At 50.5% G+C, this 18,473-nt stretch overlaps 1 protein-coding gene and 1 pseudogene across 1 annotated transcript; both read right to left on the bottom strand.

Moving 5' to 3' along the window:
- Window positions 1–903: 903 nt before the first annotated feature.
- Window positions 904–11,499, bottom strand: LOC144129471 (uncharacterized). The gene is made up of 3 exons (XM_077663646.1): window positions 11,181–11,499; window positions 1,553–1,744; window positions 904–926 (listed from the first exon to the last, which is right to left on the bottom strand). Exons 1-3 carry the CDS (start codon window positions 11,497–11,499, stop codon window positions 904–906), a joined length of 534 nt encoding a protein of 177 aa, XP_077519772.1.
- Window positions 11,500–17,345: 5,846 nt separating this feature from the next.
- Window positions 17,346–18,182, bottom strand: LOC144130094 (very long chain fatty acid elongase AAEL008004 pseudogene; annotated as a pseudogene).
- Between the last annotated feature and the right edge of the window lie 291 nt (window positions 18,183–18,473).

The raw sequence follows: 18,473 nt of genomic DNA, 5'->3' as shown, positions 1-18,473 counted from the left end.
TGCCCCGGACGCCGAGAGACTTCGATTTCGCCCTTCGAGTAACGTGGTCGCCCTGACCGGCTGCTCTTTTGAGATGCCAGAATAAACAAGTTGTTCTGTTACCAGTCGACTCATCCTTTGCCGGGACCTTCGGATGTTTCCAGCTTTGCCCCAGGCCGCCAGGCCAACGCTACCCTTGGGGCTTGCAACCCTTTTTCAACAATGGGCAGCTACAATGGCATCGAGTCAATAATCTGTCAAGCCAAAAAACAAGTGCTGAACTTTATGAAGACTTCAAACTGTTTCAGCTGCAGCAGTGTGCACTCTGGGATGTGGGAATCTACATGTAGTGGAATAAGATCTGAATGGTAGAATCCTGAAAAACTGCTCGGCTTTAAAATAGAGAACCTATTTTTCATAAAGAAGGTACGCCAGCCCCAAAATGCTGCAGCAAACATAATTTTGGCAGTCGGATAAATACGCCCAGCACGTGCTTGTTTAAAAGTGCCACACAGCTATAACAGTTAGTCCAAAACACGAAATTTAGTTTAGGAACAAATCATAGTACTGCAGTAAATATGCATTTCATTTTAACCTATTCACGGCAACAGTGGTTCCACAACAGCTTGATGTGAGATAATGGAACTTTTGATGGCCATAGAGTTTGCCATGTACTGGCGCCGCAGCTTCTGAGCTCAATTACAATAAAGAACATGAGGTCCTCAACTAAACAACATTTTGGATGTGCCCAAGTGATGCAGGTATAAATTAACGACCGGAGTGGAAGTCTGTGATGATACAGAACAGCGATTAGCGGCTTAGTACCCTGTATTTTTCAAACCGAAACAGAAACGCATGCCCACATCTTGTAAGGAAAAATACAACACAATGCATCGTCCTACTGGGCATCCGTGCAGATGAGGATTAAGTGTGCATGGGCGGCCATCCTGATGGAGCACAGAGTCTTGAAACAGCTCATCATGCACAGGCACAAGTACTGTGCAATACGACGATTGGTCCACAAATGCAAGAAAATAGACTTAATTTTCAGCGGTCAAAGGTTTGAGGACAAACTAGGCTATAAGGTGCCAATACTTAGCTGTAGCACACACAGGTCTGTCAGAGATAACGATGAAGAAAGTGCAAATCTGGCATTTTTAGTTTGTAAAGAAATGGAAATAGCTGGTGCGGTTCTTGTGTATTATTTGTTTAGGGTAAAAAGAAAGTCTCAAATTATTGATTACAAAACAGGTCTTTTAGGTTGCATTCAATGTAGTTTTGCTTTCACTTACCTTCTAGGGAACTCTGGGGGCTAAAATGTTAACAAATAAAATGTTATGTCAAGTTGTCAGTGCATATTGAAAGCTACATTGACAGCAAATTAAGATGTACGCTGGTGCCTTCCTTTCATATGTTGTTCATGCAGCTACACATTCGAGGCCACTACACCTATACAGCTGTGATGCACATCACCGCAGTGTGCCCATCACAAAAGCCCCTACATTAGTGGTTAATGTTGACCCTAAAGCTGACCAATGTAACCTGCTCCTTTAATGTTGACAAAGGAACCAACCTGCATCATGCCGTCTTTTAGGGTATGCCCCGTCCAACTGGCACACAATGCCATTAGGGCACATCAGTGATTTGTATTTGACGCAATGTACCCTCTTATGGCCCGAAAAATATGCTCGCTGGTTCCTCTTAGGCCGGCATATAGGCCGAGCTCTTCCATCAATGAAGGCCCAGCAATTTGGCAACGGAGCACCTTTGCTTTTCACGGCCCGGAAGAGGAAAACAGTGTAAGGAAGCAGAGCATTGCTGTTCATTGAAGGAAAGACTCTTTAAATCTGCAGTCAAGTCATAATTACATGCATTCCACTGACTACCTCTGTGACTATGACATCCGTTTTTTAAATCACTAGATGTGAAGTCAATTTCGCAGCACACTTCTAGCAGGACATGTCACTAATGCTTGCAAAGCGTGTGGAAACACACATCAGCATAAGAGAGAAAACAGCATGAGGCATCTATGTACCAAAACAGACAAAGTATGAAAACACCCATAAATGGGCCAGAGGTCGAGCTTATATTCACTTTGGGTAACCTTGGCATTCTTCAGTACATTATGGCCCTTCTTCCACAACTCTATCATCCAGTGTTATAAGCTGCAGCCAGCTATACTCCCTTGGCAGGCCTATCTATGGGTAGACGTGCATGAATGCTTATACCGCATTGTATGCAATAGTGACGGTCCAATGTTTAAGGGAATCCACAAGGTGAAAGGAGTCCCTCAAGGTGATAGGATAGCATTTCTGTTTAGCTCAGTTGGCACAACGACTGCTCTGGTGAAGCGGTGGTTCTAGGTTCGAACCCGGGACCAGGATGCATTTTTCTTTGACAACGAAGTTCCTGTAGAAGCTGTACAGCTTTCCTTCGCACCCATATAGCTGCGCTTGGGTGGATGCTAATGAGTAATCACTGTCTTATTATGTATGCATTGTGATGACCCCCATAATGCGCAGGTCCACACGGGACGGAGAGGCAAAGAGACACCGTATGGCTCAGTTTAAACAAAACAGGTATATTCAATAATTACACATGATGAAGATTATACATCAGAGGCTGGGGCGTCCGAGCTTACGTGCCGACGACTTCATGGGGGGCGATGGAGTGGCTCCGGAGTTGGGCTCGAGCGGTTGCTGGCAGAAGCTGCACGCCGTCGGGCTTCGGCGCTGAAGGCCCTCTTGGCGAATGATGTCGTCCTGAGCGTGTATGCAGTAGAATTTCAATAGTCGTCCGTTTCTTCGAGGATGGTTCCCAAACCCTTCCTCTAGTGTCGTTCGGCTTGGAAGATGAACAGGAGGCGAGCTTGTAGATGATGACAGCAGAGCATAAGTTTACAACAGAACAAACTTTGCACTACTTTACTCATCGACCGGGCAGGTTAGTGCCTAAGTAGCATCACATTACATGCTAAGCATGGAGCCCCAGCTCAGACTGGACTGCATCCGTTTACATGTGCTTTTAAGCACTTGATTAACAAAGGACTAAGGGCGGTCATTTCCAGTGGCCCGCCCAAAGCATCAATTCTCCAATCCAAAATAACATGCGAGATGGGGACCACCCCTTTGGGTTGGGCTTAGCCTCGAACCCAGAGTCTGTTAACAATACAAACTAAATAAACAACAAAAACGCCACCACTCTCTCTCAAGTGAGAGTATACACAGGCTCTCTCTTCGGAGCTAATTCACTAGCGCCTGTCTTTCCACATTCTTGGCGAGTACTGCCTGTCCGCCATGACAGGTGTCCGTCGCGGCCCTTCTGGGAAGCTGTGGGTGCCTTCCCGGCGATAGCCCACGACAAAGGGGGGGGGGGGGGGAGGGAAAGAATGTCGTCTTCGCGGTAGCATAGCGTCGGCTGTGGTACGGCGCGCTCTGGCCCGCTGACAGCTCCCTTGTCCTGGAATGTAACCGGAAATTGGGGAGGATAAAGCCTGTTTCCCCGGGGCGGCGGCGGGTCCGGTTTTTCTGGTCGTCACTCAAAGAGCATGGCTGGGTAATTGATGATGCCGCTGTCACGGGTCTCCGTCTACGCCGCGCCGTCGAACGTGGATCCTCGTAGCACACACGGAATGTCACACTCGCTCACCCTCCAGAAGAATGTTCTCCGAACATTTGAGTCCACGCAGCTCCCCTTGTCTTTCTGAATCGCCTCGCACAGTGCGTCCGACAAAACACTTTTCGCTGCACTCAACACCACTGCACAACACCATATGCCTCCGCTGTCAATACTGGCGTCTCCAGGGGCAGCACTGATCTTCTTTTACAGATAAACATGAAACTCAGCACCCAAGCCTCTCCTTTCTAGTCCAAACTGGACGAAATAAATTTACCACAGTTACAAAGGAGCTCCCACTTCTAGCACGATCACGGCACAGACAAAATATAGATAACGAAAGGAAGTAGGGCAGGTTCTGCATGCGCTCCGCATGCTCTCCTGTGAAGGTGTTACTTAATGACAGAAAGGTTTAACTACCAACTCCGATAACTTAACACATAAGCGCATAGCAATGTTATGAGCTGCGGCATTACACAATTCTAACCAGTTCACAACTGCGCTCTGTTTACGCCATTAGTCCGACTTAGCTTTCCGATTTCGCAGCGGATATCGGCCTTCATGAGTCATACTAAGTAAGTCTGTGCCCCTTTGTCTGCTTTGGGACTCGCGAGGGCTCGTGGCAGGAGCCTCTCCTGGCGTTATCTGCGCGGCAACCTCGCGCGCTTCTTCTTCTAGCAATGCATGAAGTAAATCCGGTGGCATTCCGGCCGTCACCTCTGGCGTCTGCCGAACAAATGCAGGAGAGGGCGTTTCTTGCGAACTATCTGCGCGCTCCGCTTCACTTCTGTCCCCATCAAAATCCGCGCTTTCCCTTTCCTCATTTCGTGAATACTGAACCGGTGCCGACTTGAGGCGATTTGCGTGTATCCTTATCAAACGCCGGTTCACGTCTCGGACTCTGAAGTTTACCGGAGAAAGCTTCTCGACAACCTCACACGGTCCTCTCCACTTCGTCTGGAACTTACGAGCTAGCCCAATCTGCCTTTGGCAGTTTTCAATGTACACGCTGTCCCCCACATCAAACGGCGCGTCTCTAGCACTGCGATCGTGCACCTCCTTCCTGCGCTTCGCCGCTTTCTTTAAGGACTCCTTTGCGATGTCCCTCGCCACTTGCAAGCGCGATTCTAGCTCAACCTTATAGTCGTCCAGTGAAGCGTATGGGACACGACGGGGGCCCTCTGGCACTTCACTAGGCTGGTCCGGGTCTCGGCCGTAGAGAAGAAAGAATGGCGATTCGCCCGTGCTCTCGTGTGCTGCGGAATTGTAGGCAAACATTGCATACGGGAGCCACAAGTCCCAGTCCCGCTGGTCGCGCGAAACAAAATGCGACAGGAACCCGGCCACGGTTTGGTTCAGTCGCTCCACCGCGCCGTTGCAAGCCGGATGGTACGGTGTTGTCTGCTTCTTCGCGATCTTAAGCAGCTCGCAAACTCTCCTCATTAGCTGCGACACGAAGTTTGTTCCCCGATCTGTCAAGAGTTGCCTCGGGGGTCCATGTCGGAGCACGATCTGTTCGACAAATGCTCTTGCAACCGTGTCTGCCTTCTGATCTGGGAGTGCTACCGCTTCCGCGTATTTTGAAAGGTGATCGACAAATACTAAAATGTACTTGTTTCCGGAAGTGGTCGTGGGCAATGGGCCCATTATGTCCATACCTGTCCGCTCGAAGGGAGCCGAAACCTCAGGGAACGGCTGAATTGGAGCTGGTCTTCGTCCCTTGGGTGTTTTTCTTTCGAGACAGGAATGACACTTCGCACAGTAGTCTCTAACATCCTGTCGCATGCCACTCCAAAAGTACAAACGCTCCACACGCCTGCGTGTCTTCGCTACGCCAAAATGACCGGCGCATGGCGCATCGTGAAACGCGCGAAGAACCCTTTCTGTCCACGACCGAGGTATGACGACTCTCTCCCAAGCGGTTTTCTCTGGTCTCCCTTTCCGGGTGGGCCTCGTGCGCCGACACAGGGTGCCGTTTTTGCCAATGAAATAACCTAGCTTTTCGGGGTGAGACGGTGCGTCCTCTAAGCTTTCGATTATTCGCTTCAGGTCCGGATCTTTGCACTGCTCTGTGCGTAATTCGGCGGGGTCGACTACGGGGACAAACTCATCTATAGCTGCCACGGCAGCTGTGCGGCTGAGTGCATCAGCATTCAGATGCATCTTTCCTGACTTGTGCTCAACTTCAAAGCAGTATTCCTGCAGGTGTAGATTCCATCTAGCGAGTCGCGAGCTAGGGTCCCTGACACTCATCACCCATTTCAGAGGATGGCAGTCTGTGACTAGCTTGAATTTGCGGCCGTAAAGGTAGCACCTGAAGTGCTTTACTGCCCAGACAACGGCGAGGCACTCCCTTTCCGTAGCTCCGTACTTTTGCTCTGTGGGGCTCAGCTGTCGGCTAGCAAAAGCAACGGGATGTTCTTTGCCCTCGATAACCTTAGATAGCACGGCACCAGCTGCGAACTTTGACGCATCTGTGGCCATAACGAAGGGCAAATTAAAATCCGGGTGGCGCAACAGCGGTGCACTCATTAGCTTCCTTTTCAGGGCCCCAAAAGAATTCTCCGCGTTTTCGTCCCAGCGAAAGGCGACATTTTTGGCTGTTAAGGCGGTGTGCGGCTTAGCGAGCTTGGCGAACTCCTCTATGTGCCTTCGGTAGTAACCGATCAGGCCGAGAAACTGCCGGACCTGGCGGACGCTAGTCGGGGATGGAAAATCCGAGACACACCTTAGTTTCTCAGGGTCCGGTCGCACGCCGTCAGCTGAAACAACGTGCCCGAGGTACTTCACCTCGTTTTTGAGGAATTGGCACTTATAGGGCTTCAGCTTGAGACCCGCTCCTCTTAGTCGCACCAAAACCTGCTCGATATCGCGCAAATGGTTCTCAAAACTGTCACTGTATATGATAATGTCATCCATATACACGAAGCACAGCCTCCCCAGAAGACCTGCCAGGATAACATCAGCGGTTCTCTGCCAGACAGCAGGGCTGTTGGCCAGACCCATCGGCATTCTTTTCCATTCATAGTGCCCTGAGGGCGTGTTGAATGCCGTTTTCTCGGCATCTGCCGGATCCATTGCTATCTGCCAGAATCCCGCCGCCATGTCCACTACCGTGAAGTACCTGGCAGAGCCCAGCTGAGAAAGCGTCTCCTGTATATTGGGGATGGGGTATGGATCGATGCGAGTTACGGCATTTAGTTTGCGGTAGTCCACTACCAATCGATACGAGCCATCTGGCTTTTCCACCAATAGTGCTGGTGCTCCCCAGGGTGACTTTGAGTGTTCGACAATGCCGCGATCAATCAGGTCCTGCACCTGCCGCTCCATCTCCTCACGTTGGGAGTAAGGAATCCTGTACGCACGCTGGTAAACGGGCGATGAAGTGCCGGTTTCTATCCTGTGCTTTATAACGCCACAGCAGCCCAAATCCAGGTTGGACGCGGCGAATACCTCCGAGTAGTCGTTCAGCAAACCAGCCAGAGCCTCCCTCTCCCTGGAATTTACGTGAGAAAGATCGAACGACACCTTTGGAGCAGCCGAAGGACTAGCATGCTCTACAGTTGCGAGTACCGTATCGGTGGGCTCACGTTGCTCTATCGCAGAGGTGAAGAAAGCCAATGTTTTGTTCTTGGGAAGGCTCAGTGGCTGCTGGCTACAGTTAACCACCCGTAGGGGCACTCTGTGGGCGTCATTAACTGTCACGAGGCACGCGGCTGCCTTCAGGCCATTGCTGAGAGAGTCGACCGGCTCAAGCACTCCCACGGCGCCGCTCTCTACATCTGAAGGCACAAACGCGTACAAAATGTGCTCCGACCAAGGAAGGACGACCGCCTCCTCGACCAGCCGGACGGCAACCCGCGAATATACCTTCTCCAATGATCCCACTGTTTGACGGGTGTCAATATCGGTAATGCGAATCTCAGCCCCTCTCCTGTTCAAACACGGAACTTTTCAGCCGCCCGCATTAACCTCTTCCTCAGAGAATGAGACTACTACCTTCCCTTTTCTCAAAAAATCCTGCCCTAATATACCTGACACTCCGTTTGGCAGAGACACCGTGTCCGGGCATACGTAGCAGGGGTGCTCCAATGCAATTCCGCCGAGAGAGAAGTGTAACCGGTAGAGTCCACTTATGCCAAGAGGATCCCCCGTTATGCCTACAAATTTGGTTGCCATACCACCAGACGCTTCCAACACCTCGCGGTCCCCCTTCCTTCGAAGCGTGTTAAAACTGCTCTCCTTAAGCAATGTCACCTTTGACCCCGTATCTCTCAACAATTCCATGCAGCAACCATTTAACTTGCAACGCACAACAGGGCATGCCTCGTCGGCCACACAAACTACCACCACCTCATCATCCACTGCTCCCTCCCCACGCTCCTCAGGCTGGGGAGGACTAACTAGTTTTTTGTCTCGGTATCTGGAGTCCCGCTGTCAGCTTGCTTAGGGCGTGTCTCGCCTGCTTCTCTTTGTGGCTCCCCACGGCGCACGTTTTGGCAGAACCTGGCGATGTGTCCGCGACCCTGGCAAGCGAAGCATACGATTTCTTCAAAATCTCGCATACCGCGCCTGTAGCTTTGTGGCGGTCTCCGGTTTCCAGCGAATGGGCGCTGTTGAGCGCGCGCTTCAACCTGGCGTTCTACCTGCTGAGTTAGCAGCTGTTCCAAGCGATCTAACCGCTCTGTCAAGAGAGCAACCTCAGGGTTGAGCACCGCTCTCTCTATGACGCGGACTCTCGCTGCGGCTGTCGTTAACGCCTCATTTTGTTCCTCATCCAATGCGGCCTCCACGGCTTGGTCGAAATTGCTCGGCTTGCGCGAGAGCACGAACCGGCGCACGGGGTCTTGCAGACCAGCCACGAACAAAGCGGTCATTTCCTCTTTAAGTATATCCTCCGCGTATTTCTTCCTTAGCTGGTCTCCTTCCTCCTCCGTGCTTAACGTATCGCGTGCTAGGCGCTGAAGCCGCGACGCAAATGTTCGCACGTCCTCCCCTACCATCTGTCCGGCGTCACGGAACCTCTGTACTCGCACGTGACGTGGTTCAGTGTCGAAATGCTCAAACGCGAGCTTCTTAAATTCCGCAAATGATTTTGTGGATTTTACTTTTTCGTCTCGCCAGGCAAAATCATGAGCAGCTCCTGCCATCTTACACCTCGCCATTCCCAGCATTTGAGCATCGGACCATCCCCCCATTTTCCCAATCTCTTCTAGCATGGAAAAGAAATCGCAGATTGGAACCCCTGTCTTATCTCCCGTAAACGTCGGAATGACGCTTCCTAATGCCAGCATGCTTGCTCCGAGCGACGGCTGTGGAGTGGGAGCTCCCTCAGATACAGTCTTTTTTTTTTTCAAGCCCTCCAGTCCCTCAAGCCTCTCAAATGGGGGTAAAAGTCCCACAATCAGTCCCGTGATTCCCTTTTGATTACAATTTTGAAGTCATGAATGTCACCGCATTCAGAGGACATTTGCTTTTGAGACCCCACTTCTGACACCAGTGTGATGACCCCCATAATGCGCAGGTCCACACGGGACGGAGAGGCAAAGAGACACCGTATGGCTCAGTTTAAACAAAACAGGTATATTCAATAATTACACATGATGAAGATTATACATCAGAGGCTGGGGCGTCCGAGCTTACGTGCCGACGACTTCATGGGGGGCGATGGAGTGGCTCCGGAGTTGGGCTCGAGCGGTTGCTGGCAGAAGCTGCACGCCGTCGGGCTTCGGCGCTGAAGGCCCTCTTGGCGAATGATGTCGTCCTGAGCGTGTATGCAGTAGAATTTCAATAGTCGTCCGTTTCTTCGAGGATGGTTCCCAAACCCTTCCTCTAGTGTCGTTCGGCTTGGAAGATGAACAGGAGGCGAGCTTGTAGATGATGACAGCAGAGCATAAGTTTACAACAGAACAAACTTTGCACTACTTTACTCATCGACCGGGCAGGTTAGTGCCTAAGTAGCATCACATTACATGCTAAGCATGGAGCCCCAGCTCAGACTGGACTGCATCCGTTTACATGTGCTTTTAAGCACTTGATTAACAAAGGACTAAGGGCGGTCATTTCCAGTGGCCCGCCCAAAGCATCAATTCTCCAATCCAAAATAACATGCGAGATGGGGACCACCCCTTTGGGTTGGGCTTAGCCTCGAACCCAGAGTCTGTTAACAATACAAACTAAATAAACAACAAAAACGCCACCACTCTCTCTCAAGTGAGAGTATACACAGGCTCTCTCTTCGGAGCTAATTCACTAGCGCCTGTCTTTCCACATTCTTGGCGAGTACTGCCTGTCCGCCATGACACGTGTCCGTCGCGGCCCTTCTGGGAAGCTGTGGGTGCCTTCCCGGCGATAGCCCACGACAAAGGGGGGGGGGGGGGAGGGAAAGAATGTCGTCTTCGCGGTAGCATAGCGTCGGCTGTGGTACGGCGCGCTCTGGCCCGCTGACAGCTCCCTTGTCCTGGAATGTAACCGGAAATTGGGGAGGATAAAGCCTGTTTCCCCGGGGCGGCGGCGGGTCCGGTTTTTCTGGTCGTCACTCAAAGAGCATGGCTGGGTAATTGATGATGCCGCTGTCACGGGTCTCCGTCTACGCCGCGCCGTCGAACGTGGATCCTCGTAGCACACACGGAATGTCACAGCATTAACGTTGGTTATTGCATGTTTTTTTAAGAAGACTGACTAGTCGGTCGATTGGTGCATCGTTCTGAAACAGGGCACAGGTACAGAACACAGGAGAGATAAACAGTGCCATGACGCTGTCTACCTGTTTACTATAACTTTCCTTAAGTCTATTTCAAAATATATGATTTGCTCACAACCAGTTATCTCTCTGCCAGCATTACCAACGAGAGCACTCATGCACGTTTTGTTTACATTGTCCTTATACTAGGAACAGAAATCAGCTCAAAGCTGAGTTTGGACAAGAATTATTTGCAAGCAATGGATTACATGGTTTACAATGGTGTGTGCTCATAAAAACTTCCTAGGCCCATGCAGTCAGTCATTTCAGTAGTATCTTGCTGACCCACAGAAAAGTGCGCATACATTACAGTACTGCTGCACAACTTTCAGTACGAGGTGTGGATTAAAAGTTAAAGGCTTACTTAAAATGGCTGACCTACCCTGTTATCACGTCTGTCGCAGCCGAAAGCAAAACAGAGTTACAGTCTAACTTAATCAGTACTGGGCAGATGCTGTCTTTGTGCTGGAATGCTTTGTTTGTGTGGTGAGAACTTGAACGAAGCTTTATGGTATCTCCACAAATGACCTCTGATTAGTGCTTGCCACAAAGGTAACAAGGATAATTTCATGCACTGCCTGTTAACATGCGCGGCAAATTTCACTGCCTCCTTTAGACACCTCCCTCATTAAAATAAAATTAAAATAAAAAATAATGCCCCAGAAACATAAAGCCATAATTGAGTTCAGCGTGTAACGCGCAGACTGCTTCAACTTCCTTTTCTTATATATTTTGCGTAAAGGTTTCCGGGAAATAACATATTTATGAATAGTGCAGTACAAACAGGAAAAAAAAACGGTGACCTACGTCTGCGAATTCCTGGAGGCAGGTAGTTGTCAGCCACAGGTGATATGACTGATTACTTGTGACGCCACGCTAGACATAACGGACAGATGCAGCCCGAATATCGGCTGTAGGTCGCACCACCTGTTTGGATATGCCAGGCGTCGAAGCGCAAGACACAGCGCATCGCGGCCTGGCACGACCACTCGCTGTGCACTTACAATTCGTTCCGGCATGCACAATGCCCTCACTAAATCGTCTACGTTCCCCTTCTCGAATCTAAACTGCTGCTTGAACAGCATGATGTCGATTCTATCAATATCTAGGAGCCCGTGCCGCGAACGATACTTCAAGAGTTCGTGCTCCCTCCGGCGCCTCATGTCGTACTCAAAGACTTCTAATGAATAATCGCCTTTTAGAAGCCATCGGCCTTTTCTTGATAATATGAGGTCGTCGATTTCCACCCACGTCAAGATCGACGCGACATGATGGTTATACAGGATGCTAGAAGGCACCCTGAGTGCGTCAGTCTAGTCGGACTCGAATAGCTCAAATTAAACGTGCTCACTGCGTAGCGGCGGAACAACGGAACTTCCAGATCGTCGGCTACGGCCGCGCCTTGGCACGGCTCCAATAAACTGGACTAAGCAAAATTATTTATATTTATTTGAACTAGATGGCGCGGCATAAAATGCTGACGCATTTTTGAACTTGTAAAGTAGGTTCACACAGTCGCTGTTACCCGCTGTTAGCGCTGTTAGCACGCAGCGCCGTAGCGCTTTGCGTACGCAAGCGCTTGCGTACGCACATCTAAAACTGTCTACTGAGGCAAGAGGAGGGGCACCACAAATAAATGGTGGGAAAAAGTTATGTGTCCTCCTTTTTAGGTGTCTACATACCTTTGCGGATGGGGGATGGGGTGATGAGGCGAATAACGGCATCTGTCATAGCTGCAAGGTTATTAATTCAGAGCGTCAGTTCATTTCGGTGCTGCCCTCTGTTCCCTCAATGAGAACTTGTAAACATGCACCTGAGCTTCTGGGTCAGGACCATGGTGTTGCTAACACCATGATGTTACTAACACCGTGGTCAGGGCCCTCGCGCTCCCCTCCGCGTGCACTCCGACCCGTCATGTGGGCCCTCGTCGGGCGAGGCTTTCTCGCTTTTGCACCCGCCATCCGCTACTAAGGCATGCGCGCGGAGGGCAACTCTGGCCTTTCTCTTTTCGAAGCGAGCAGCTATATAGTTGCCTTTGCAACCACGAAATTCGCGGTTGGCTTGCACTGCTCGTGGAACACTTCCTGTAAATAAAGCAGAGAAGGGTGAGCAAGGAACGAAAACCGGAACAGGTCGCACGATGCAAAGCGAAGTGAAGGCGCGGTGACAAGCGTCACCTTTTATTTCAAAACTCAACAACACACAGGTCTGCAGAGTATCGCTGTCTCTGCAGCTACGAGGTGCCATCACAATGGGCTTCCTCAGATTTTTTTTTTTATTTTCTGTAACAAAACGACGGACAAAGAGAAACACAGCACTCTCGATTACAAAAAAAAAAAGTGCGGGGAATTATGCCGAGTTGGTGTTTCTGAAGCACAAGCATTCTCCGCGCTCTATACAATTCTCTAGACACATGTGTTTTGTAACACGACTGTACCTCACTCTTTATTTTGCGTTTTTAGCATTAGTAAGCGCCACCCTTGACATAAGAGTCAGCTACGCAGAATGCGGACTGGTCATCGGTTCTGACGCCACAGGCCGCAGCGACATGGATGAAAAAGGATGCATTAGAAACAGATTTGCGAGGCACTGCGCTCCCAGGTCAAAACCGAAAAAAACAACTCTCGAAAGATAGCTGCCGTTACGGCCAGCTGCGCACCTTTTAGGGATCTAGTTTCAGAGAAAGTCAAACGCGCGTGATGTAACAGTGAATGCGGATGCTCAGGTATACGAAGCCTGACGCATCAGTGCTGGGCTGCCTGCGTGGAAGCGCCATAGCTGGTGTTCTACGCGCAAGGAGTTTCGCTGGACATCCTTTGTTTGATTTCCAACCGCATTACATGTTTACAAAGACTGCTAAGAAAACAGTCATTCTTGGTACAAGCCTCTTCGCAAAGGGCAATAAGGTACGTTCGATATTGCCGAGGTGCCTGCCTCTAGGATAGCCAGAATACGAATACACTCAAACCTCGTTATGAAGAAATGGTTTTTAATGAAGTAACGGATATAACGAAGGAATGAAGATTCCCTTGGAAGCTCGGTCAGCACCGGCTATAACGAAGCTACGGCTACAACGAAGTAATTGCCAGGCCCCTTCAGCTTCGTTGTAACGAGGTTCAACTGTAGTTGCAACATACCCGTGATAGAGGAGGGAGGGGGAGGGGGAAAGAAGTCAGATTTAAAAATAGAGTTCATGACTGCCTGGCGGTCCAAGGGGAAAAGGAATAAAATCCGCAGCACACTTAGCGCAATAGTAGATAAACTAAAAATATCCTTAAAGCAGGATAGACAAGGTCATGTAATCTGTCGGATAGATTTGTGAAGTGCGTGTGCTGTGCGATGTCAGTGCACGTTAAAGATCCCCAGGTGGTCGAAATTATTCCGGAGCCCTCCACTACGGCACCTTTTCTTCCTTTCTTTCACTCCCTCCTTTATCCCTTCCCTTACGGCGCGGTTCAGGTGTCCAAAGATATATGAGACAGATACTGCGCCATTTCCTTTCCCCAAAAACCAATTATGTAGCCCATAAACAGACCTGTGCTTCAGAGAGGGCTGATCGATTAACCGCAACCCTTTCAACATTCGTTTCCGAGAGCTTGTGACCAATACAGGTGGTGCGCAAGCACACATCCTGTAATAGTCTACCTGGGATAGTATAGCAGTGGGGCTCATTCGACTGCACTTCCATGCGTAGCACGAAGAAAAAGTTGACAATGCTCAGAAGGTGTCCGTAGCAGGTCGCCATGGACACCATGAACATGTAACACGTGCTAAACCCTGTCACTCCAGAAAAGCTCAAGTCCACCCTGTAAAGCAGAAAGCAGCGACTGCCATGTGAGGCAGAAAGTAGCTTGAGCGAGTCGCCATGCACAACTGGCTGTTCTGCCGTTCATCATTTGCACGTTTACACTTCGTAAACTGCATGCGGTCAGCGGACAGCAGATGTCGCTGAAAATAGTAAATGGCTAAAGTCACTGGAACGGGACCAGTGACTTTATAAATGGCATGGCAGGGAGGTGGGAAGGCACTTTAAGCAAGCAGGCGGAGAGAAAAGACAAGAAATATAAGCACTGTACACTCACAGGAAGCACGCAGCTAAGCATACGTGGGAGAGCAAGTGCGACAGCATGTGTTTTTAGTCTATCTTAGCCAAGGCAGAGCCATGCTAGGCCTCAAGTGCATGTACTGTGGTAGCGGTAGTAAAGGATTCTTAGTCAAACTCGGAGATAGGACGCAGTTACTGTCTTTCGCCCGGCGGAGGCCTCAAGGGTGCTGTTGTGGGGAAGAGGGAGCAGCGGTTTAAAAGAAAAATGAGGTAGAAAGTCAACGATTGAAGACTGGGAACCGCACCGAGCCTCCGGAGTGGCCCGAGTGCTTGAAGCACGTTATTCGTAGATGATGAAGCGAAAACATTAGAGGGCCGTCACGCCGTGGGGAATGAGTTTGTGAGCTACTGCTCAAGAGTCTGCAGCACATGGCATGCCGTCCTCGCGGCAATCGACACTGCAAGATGAGATGGTTTGCCCGCACCGGAACCTACCACTTTATTTTCCTAAAGTGCGCCCACTTATATCAACTGGCAGTTTTCTTTTTACTGCCTAGTTCTCTCAGGGGAGAAATCAGCAAAGCTGGCAGGATTTCAAGAAACAAATAAAAAGGCTGAAGGACGCGTACACTTAAAAAAAAAATTCCTACCTCGTTGCAGTTACCTGCCTCTCTAAATTGGCTGATCGGTTGGAGTCGTGGCCAATTGTTGACTATGCAAGTGCTACCCTTGCTTCAACAGTCCACTGACGTCTCGGCGGAGGGCCCCCATAGCGCCATAGCGAACGGCATTGAGCAACAAAGAATGACCCGGTGTGGATGGGGTCCTCATGTTGGCTTGCGCAAGGATTGCGCCCCACATATGCCCGGCCGGCGCGGCGGCCTGACTGCTCGCGGGGGGAGACGCGGCCGCCGCAAAGAAACCGGGTCACCGTCACACGCTCTCCGGCCTGGCATTGAAATCCTCGGCGCGCGTTCGCTCCTTGCCTGCATCGGCAATGGCACTGCGATACGCGGGATCTGTGTTCTCTCCCCCCCCCACCCCCCATCTTTTCCACTGGTGTCTCCCCTCGATCCTTGTCATAAAATGAAGCTCCTTTCACGAATCGTCAACAGGCGCCACTACTTAACATCTGCTTATTTCGCTACAGCCCAGATTTTAAGCGCTCAGCTGTCCAAACATTCTCACAGGAAAGGTCTTTGTATAACCTTCTTGTTTTTTCCTCGACAGCTAGCAACTTAGCACGACTCGCGGTCTACTTTTGCGACAAGAAGACGAAAACTGCAACGTACTGTACATGGACAGATGTGCCTTTCTGTCGATTCAGGAGGGTAATTTCCTTCTGTCCTCGTACAGCACCGTGCAGAGAAGCGGTGGGCACGAGAAAAGCCTTGTTGGTGTCTTGCCTAAAGTACTTCTTAAAGGAAGCCGACGATAAAGATATGATAATGTAATATCGTGATTGCCTCAATATCCAAGAGAGAGAGAGAGCAGTCCGGGACCCCAAAACTCAAACTCGCTTATTCCAAGCAGCATTCCTGTGCCTACATCAATTTGCCTCAGGACAGAACTCCAATAGACACTGCATACGCCAGGTGCAAGCTGTCAGGTGAAACCTGATTAATCCAAAGCGAACCGCTACATTTGAACTGCGGTTGCCATTTTGGGTGCCAACTGATTTGATCATTATTCAATTTTAGACATCAGAGCTCCCTGGCGGGCACGAGTCACCTTTGTTTCTGTGCATGCCGGTATTCCTCTCTCAGATGTACTTCAGCGATGATTAGTTTTAAAGCTGTGCGTGTGCCGTGGCCATAAGAGTTGCGCACGCACAATTTGTATGTACTGAACCGTACAGCTTCTGATGCCGACTTTATTATCTCATCGCACAAGAATGAACGTCCGCTAGCTCGTGTCCATATTCTTGAAGTTCTCGTAATTATCTATCTTACTCGTCGTATTTTTATTTGCACAGTATTATGCTGCTCGCTGCATCATACTAAAAGCGAATCTAACAAAAGCGCTCTTTCACACATAAGATGGTCCTCTGAGACATTACGCCAGTTGCAAGCTCTCATATATTCGCACTTTTACCTTTTATTCCGGAATGAAGAGCGCGTTCCACAATCAGTATCACTATTAGTGTTTAATTCGTGCTTATTCTGCGGTAAGGTTAGCTACTGTAGCAAAGTCATGTTTACTGCGAGCACAATGACACAAACACACGCGAAGCAGTCTGTTCGCCTGCTGTGAAGCTACAAGCAGCCCTCCAATATGTCTCTCACTTTTGAGAGATGTACCGAGGGCTTTGGCGACAAAGCTGTAGTGGGCGCCAGAAAGAATTTTCCCTATCGAGGCATACGAACCGGCAGGCCTTCTCGGAATCGGTCATGACGTGTTCGTAAAACAGTTTTGAAAAGAACCCGCGCTGGAGCCCGAGTACTAAAAAACTATTAAAGAGGCAACCTCAGCCTGCGTCGGAAAAATTTACCCTGCTTGTCTGAATAAAATGCAAGAAAGAATTTTCTGCCACAAACTATAAGCCGCGCAAAAAGTGCCACCTCAGTGCACTGGAGTCCACAATGACTCCTCGCGAGCACAACCAAGAAATAACTTATGCTAAGCCTGGCTTACACTGTGTCGGAGGCTTTGAGGGTGTGATCTGGAAGAAAACTATCGCGCAGCCCGGCGTCGCACAGTCGCAGTCTTCTTCAGGTCGTAAGAAGCCAGTCTTTGAAGCCATTTTCGAGATGAGGACTCACCACGCAAAGGCTGCACGGCAATACAAAACTACAAACATGGGTCGAAGAACTTGCTCAGCTAGTGCCATCCAAGAAAATGCGTAGTCCCGCCTGGTAGCGTGGTGTACCGCAGCGCAGGTTCTGACTGAAGAACCGCCCTGTGCGACGCGAACGAAGGCACCCGTAGTCTGGCCGCTCGGCTGTGAAGGCAAACGGAGCACAACTAGTCTCTCTTCAGCATGCACACTCCATCTGTGAGGGCCTCGGAAAATGACTTGCGCTTGTACTCGAAGAAGTAAAAGTTGATGAAAAGCGCCAGTCCCAGCATTCCCTGCGGCATGGCCACAAGCAGCAGGTACCTGGGGTACCCGCAGTCGTAGAAGATGGTGATGAACCCGTGCGCGATGATCAGCACGTGCTGCACGATCTGCGCCGTGGTCAGGTGCTTCTTCCACCACACGTAGCGGCGGTACTCGGGCCCGCAGGCCGCCAGGAAGTAGTAGGTGTACATGACAACGTGGATGGCGCAGTTCATGATCAGACCGAACAATGTCTGTCCATCTCCGCCCAGCGTGAAGAAGAGCCACCCATTGACCACCACCAAAGAGTGGTGCATCACGTGTTGGCGCGTTATGTGGTCGAACTTTTTGCGCAGCACAAAGAACACAGTGTCGAGGAAGTCAGCGATTCGCACAAACAGGTAGAAGTAGCCGTAGTACATGATGTTGAGCGCGTGCTCGTCCGTCGAGTAGTTCATGCCCTGGCAGAAGAGGTTGTAGCCGCCGAAGAGGTACGAGTTGACCAGGAACTTGTAGCAGAAGAAGGCGTTGGACACCACCATGAACACATTGTACACGTTGATGAGCCCCTTGATGGGAAGGGGCTTGCGTGAAGCCATCAACTGCGGCCCGATGACGTATATGAATAGGAGATAGCTGGATACGATGACCGTGATGAACAGGGGGTCTCCCACGGGGTACCAGTCGCGGGTCCTCGGGTCGGCCTTGGTGTACAGCCATTGGCGGAGCTGATCCACGTAGTCGATGCGCAGCGAGGCCATGGCTGTGTCCGTTCCTTCCGGGGAAAGTCCGACGAAGGCTGGCCCGCGCCCGATTCACGTGGGAGAAAGTGTGACGCCGGGCCGACTTTCGCTCTTAAAGGGGCCGACGGCGAGGGCGCCGCCGCTTGTGCCATGTGGGTCAGGATTGCGTAAGTGGGACGGCGGCCGACGGCCCGGTGGCGTTGGCCCCGCCGGATGTGGGGCGCTGCCGGCGAGAGACCGAGCGCGGTCGTCGACTATGGGAAAGTGCCTTCCTTTTGTGTCCTTCTTCTTCTGGTGGCACTTGTACGG

Source organism: Amblyomma americanum, chromosome 4, assembly GCF_052857255.1.
Source record: "Amblyomma americanum isolate KBUSLIRL-KWMA chromosome 4, ASM5285725v1, whole genome shotgun sequence".
NCBI classification, from domain to species: domain Eukaryota; kingdom Metazoa; phylum Arthropoda; class Arachnida; order Ixodida; family Ixodidae; genus Amblyomma; species Amblyomma americanum.
This window is presented reverse-complemented; position numbering and strand designations above follow the sequence as displayed.

Bases quoted from the DNA above. Each gene is read 5' to 3' on its own strand.
- LOC144129471 (XM_077663646.1), bottom strand. From the start codon at position 11,499: ATGAGGCGCCGGAGGGAGCACGAACTCTTGAAGTATCGTTCGCGGCAC. The intron at 1,745-11,180 runs GTGGCTGACAAC...TGAAAAGCAAAG, and splicing joins AGTAATCAGTCATATCACCT to GTGCTCCGTTGCCAAATTGC. The intron at 927-1,552 runs GTTGGTTCCTTT...GTGCTCCATCAG, and splicing joins TAAAAGACGGCATGATGCAG to GATGGCCGCCCATGCACACT.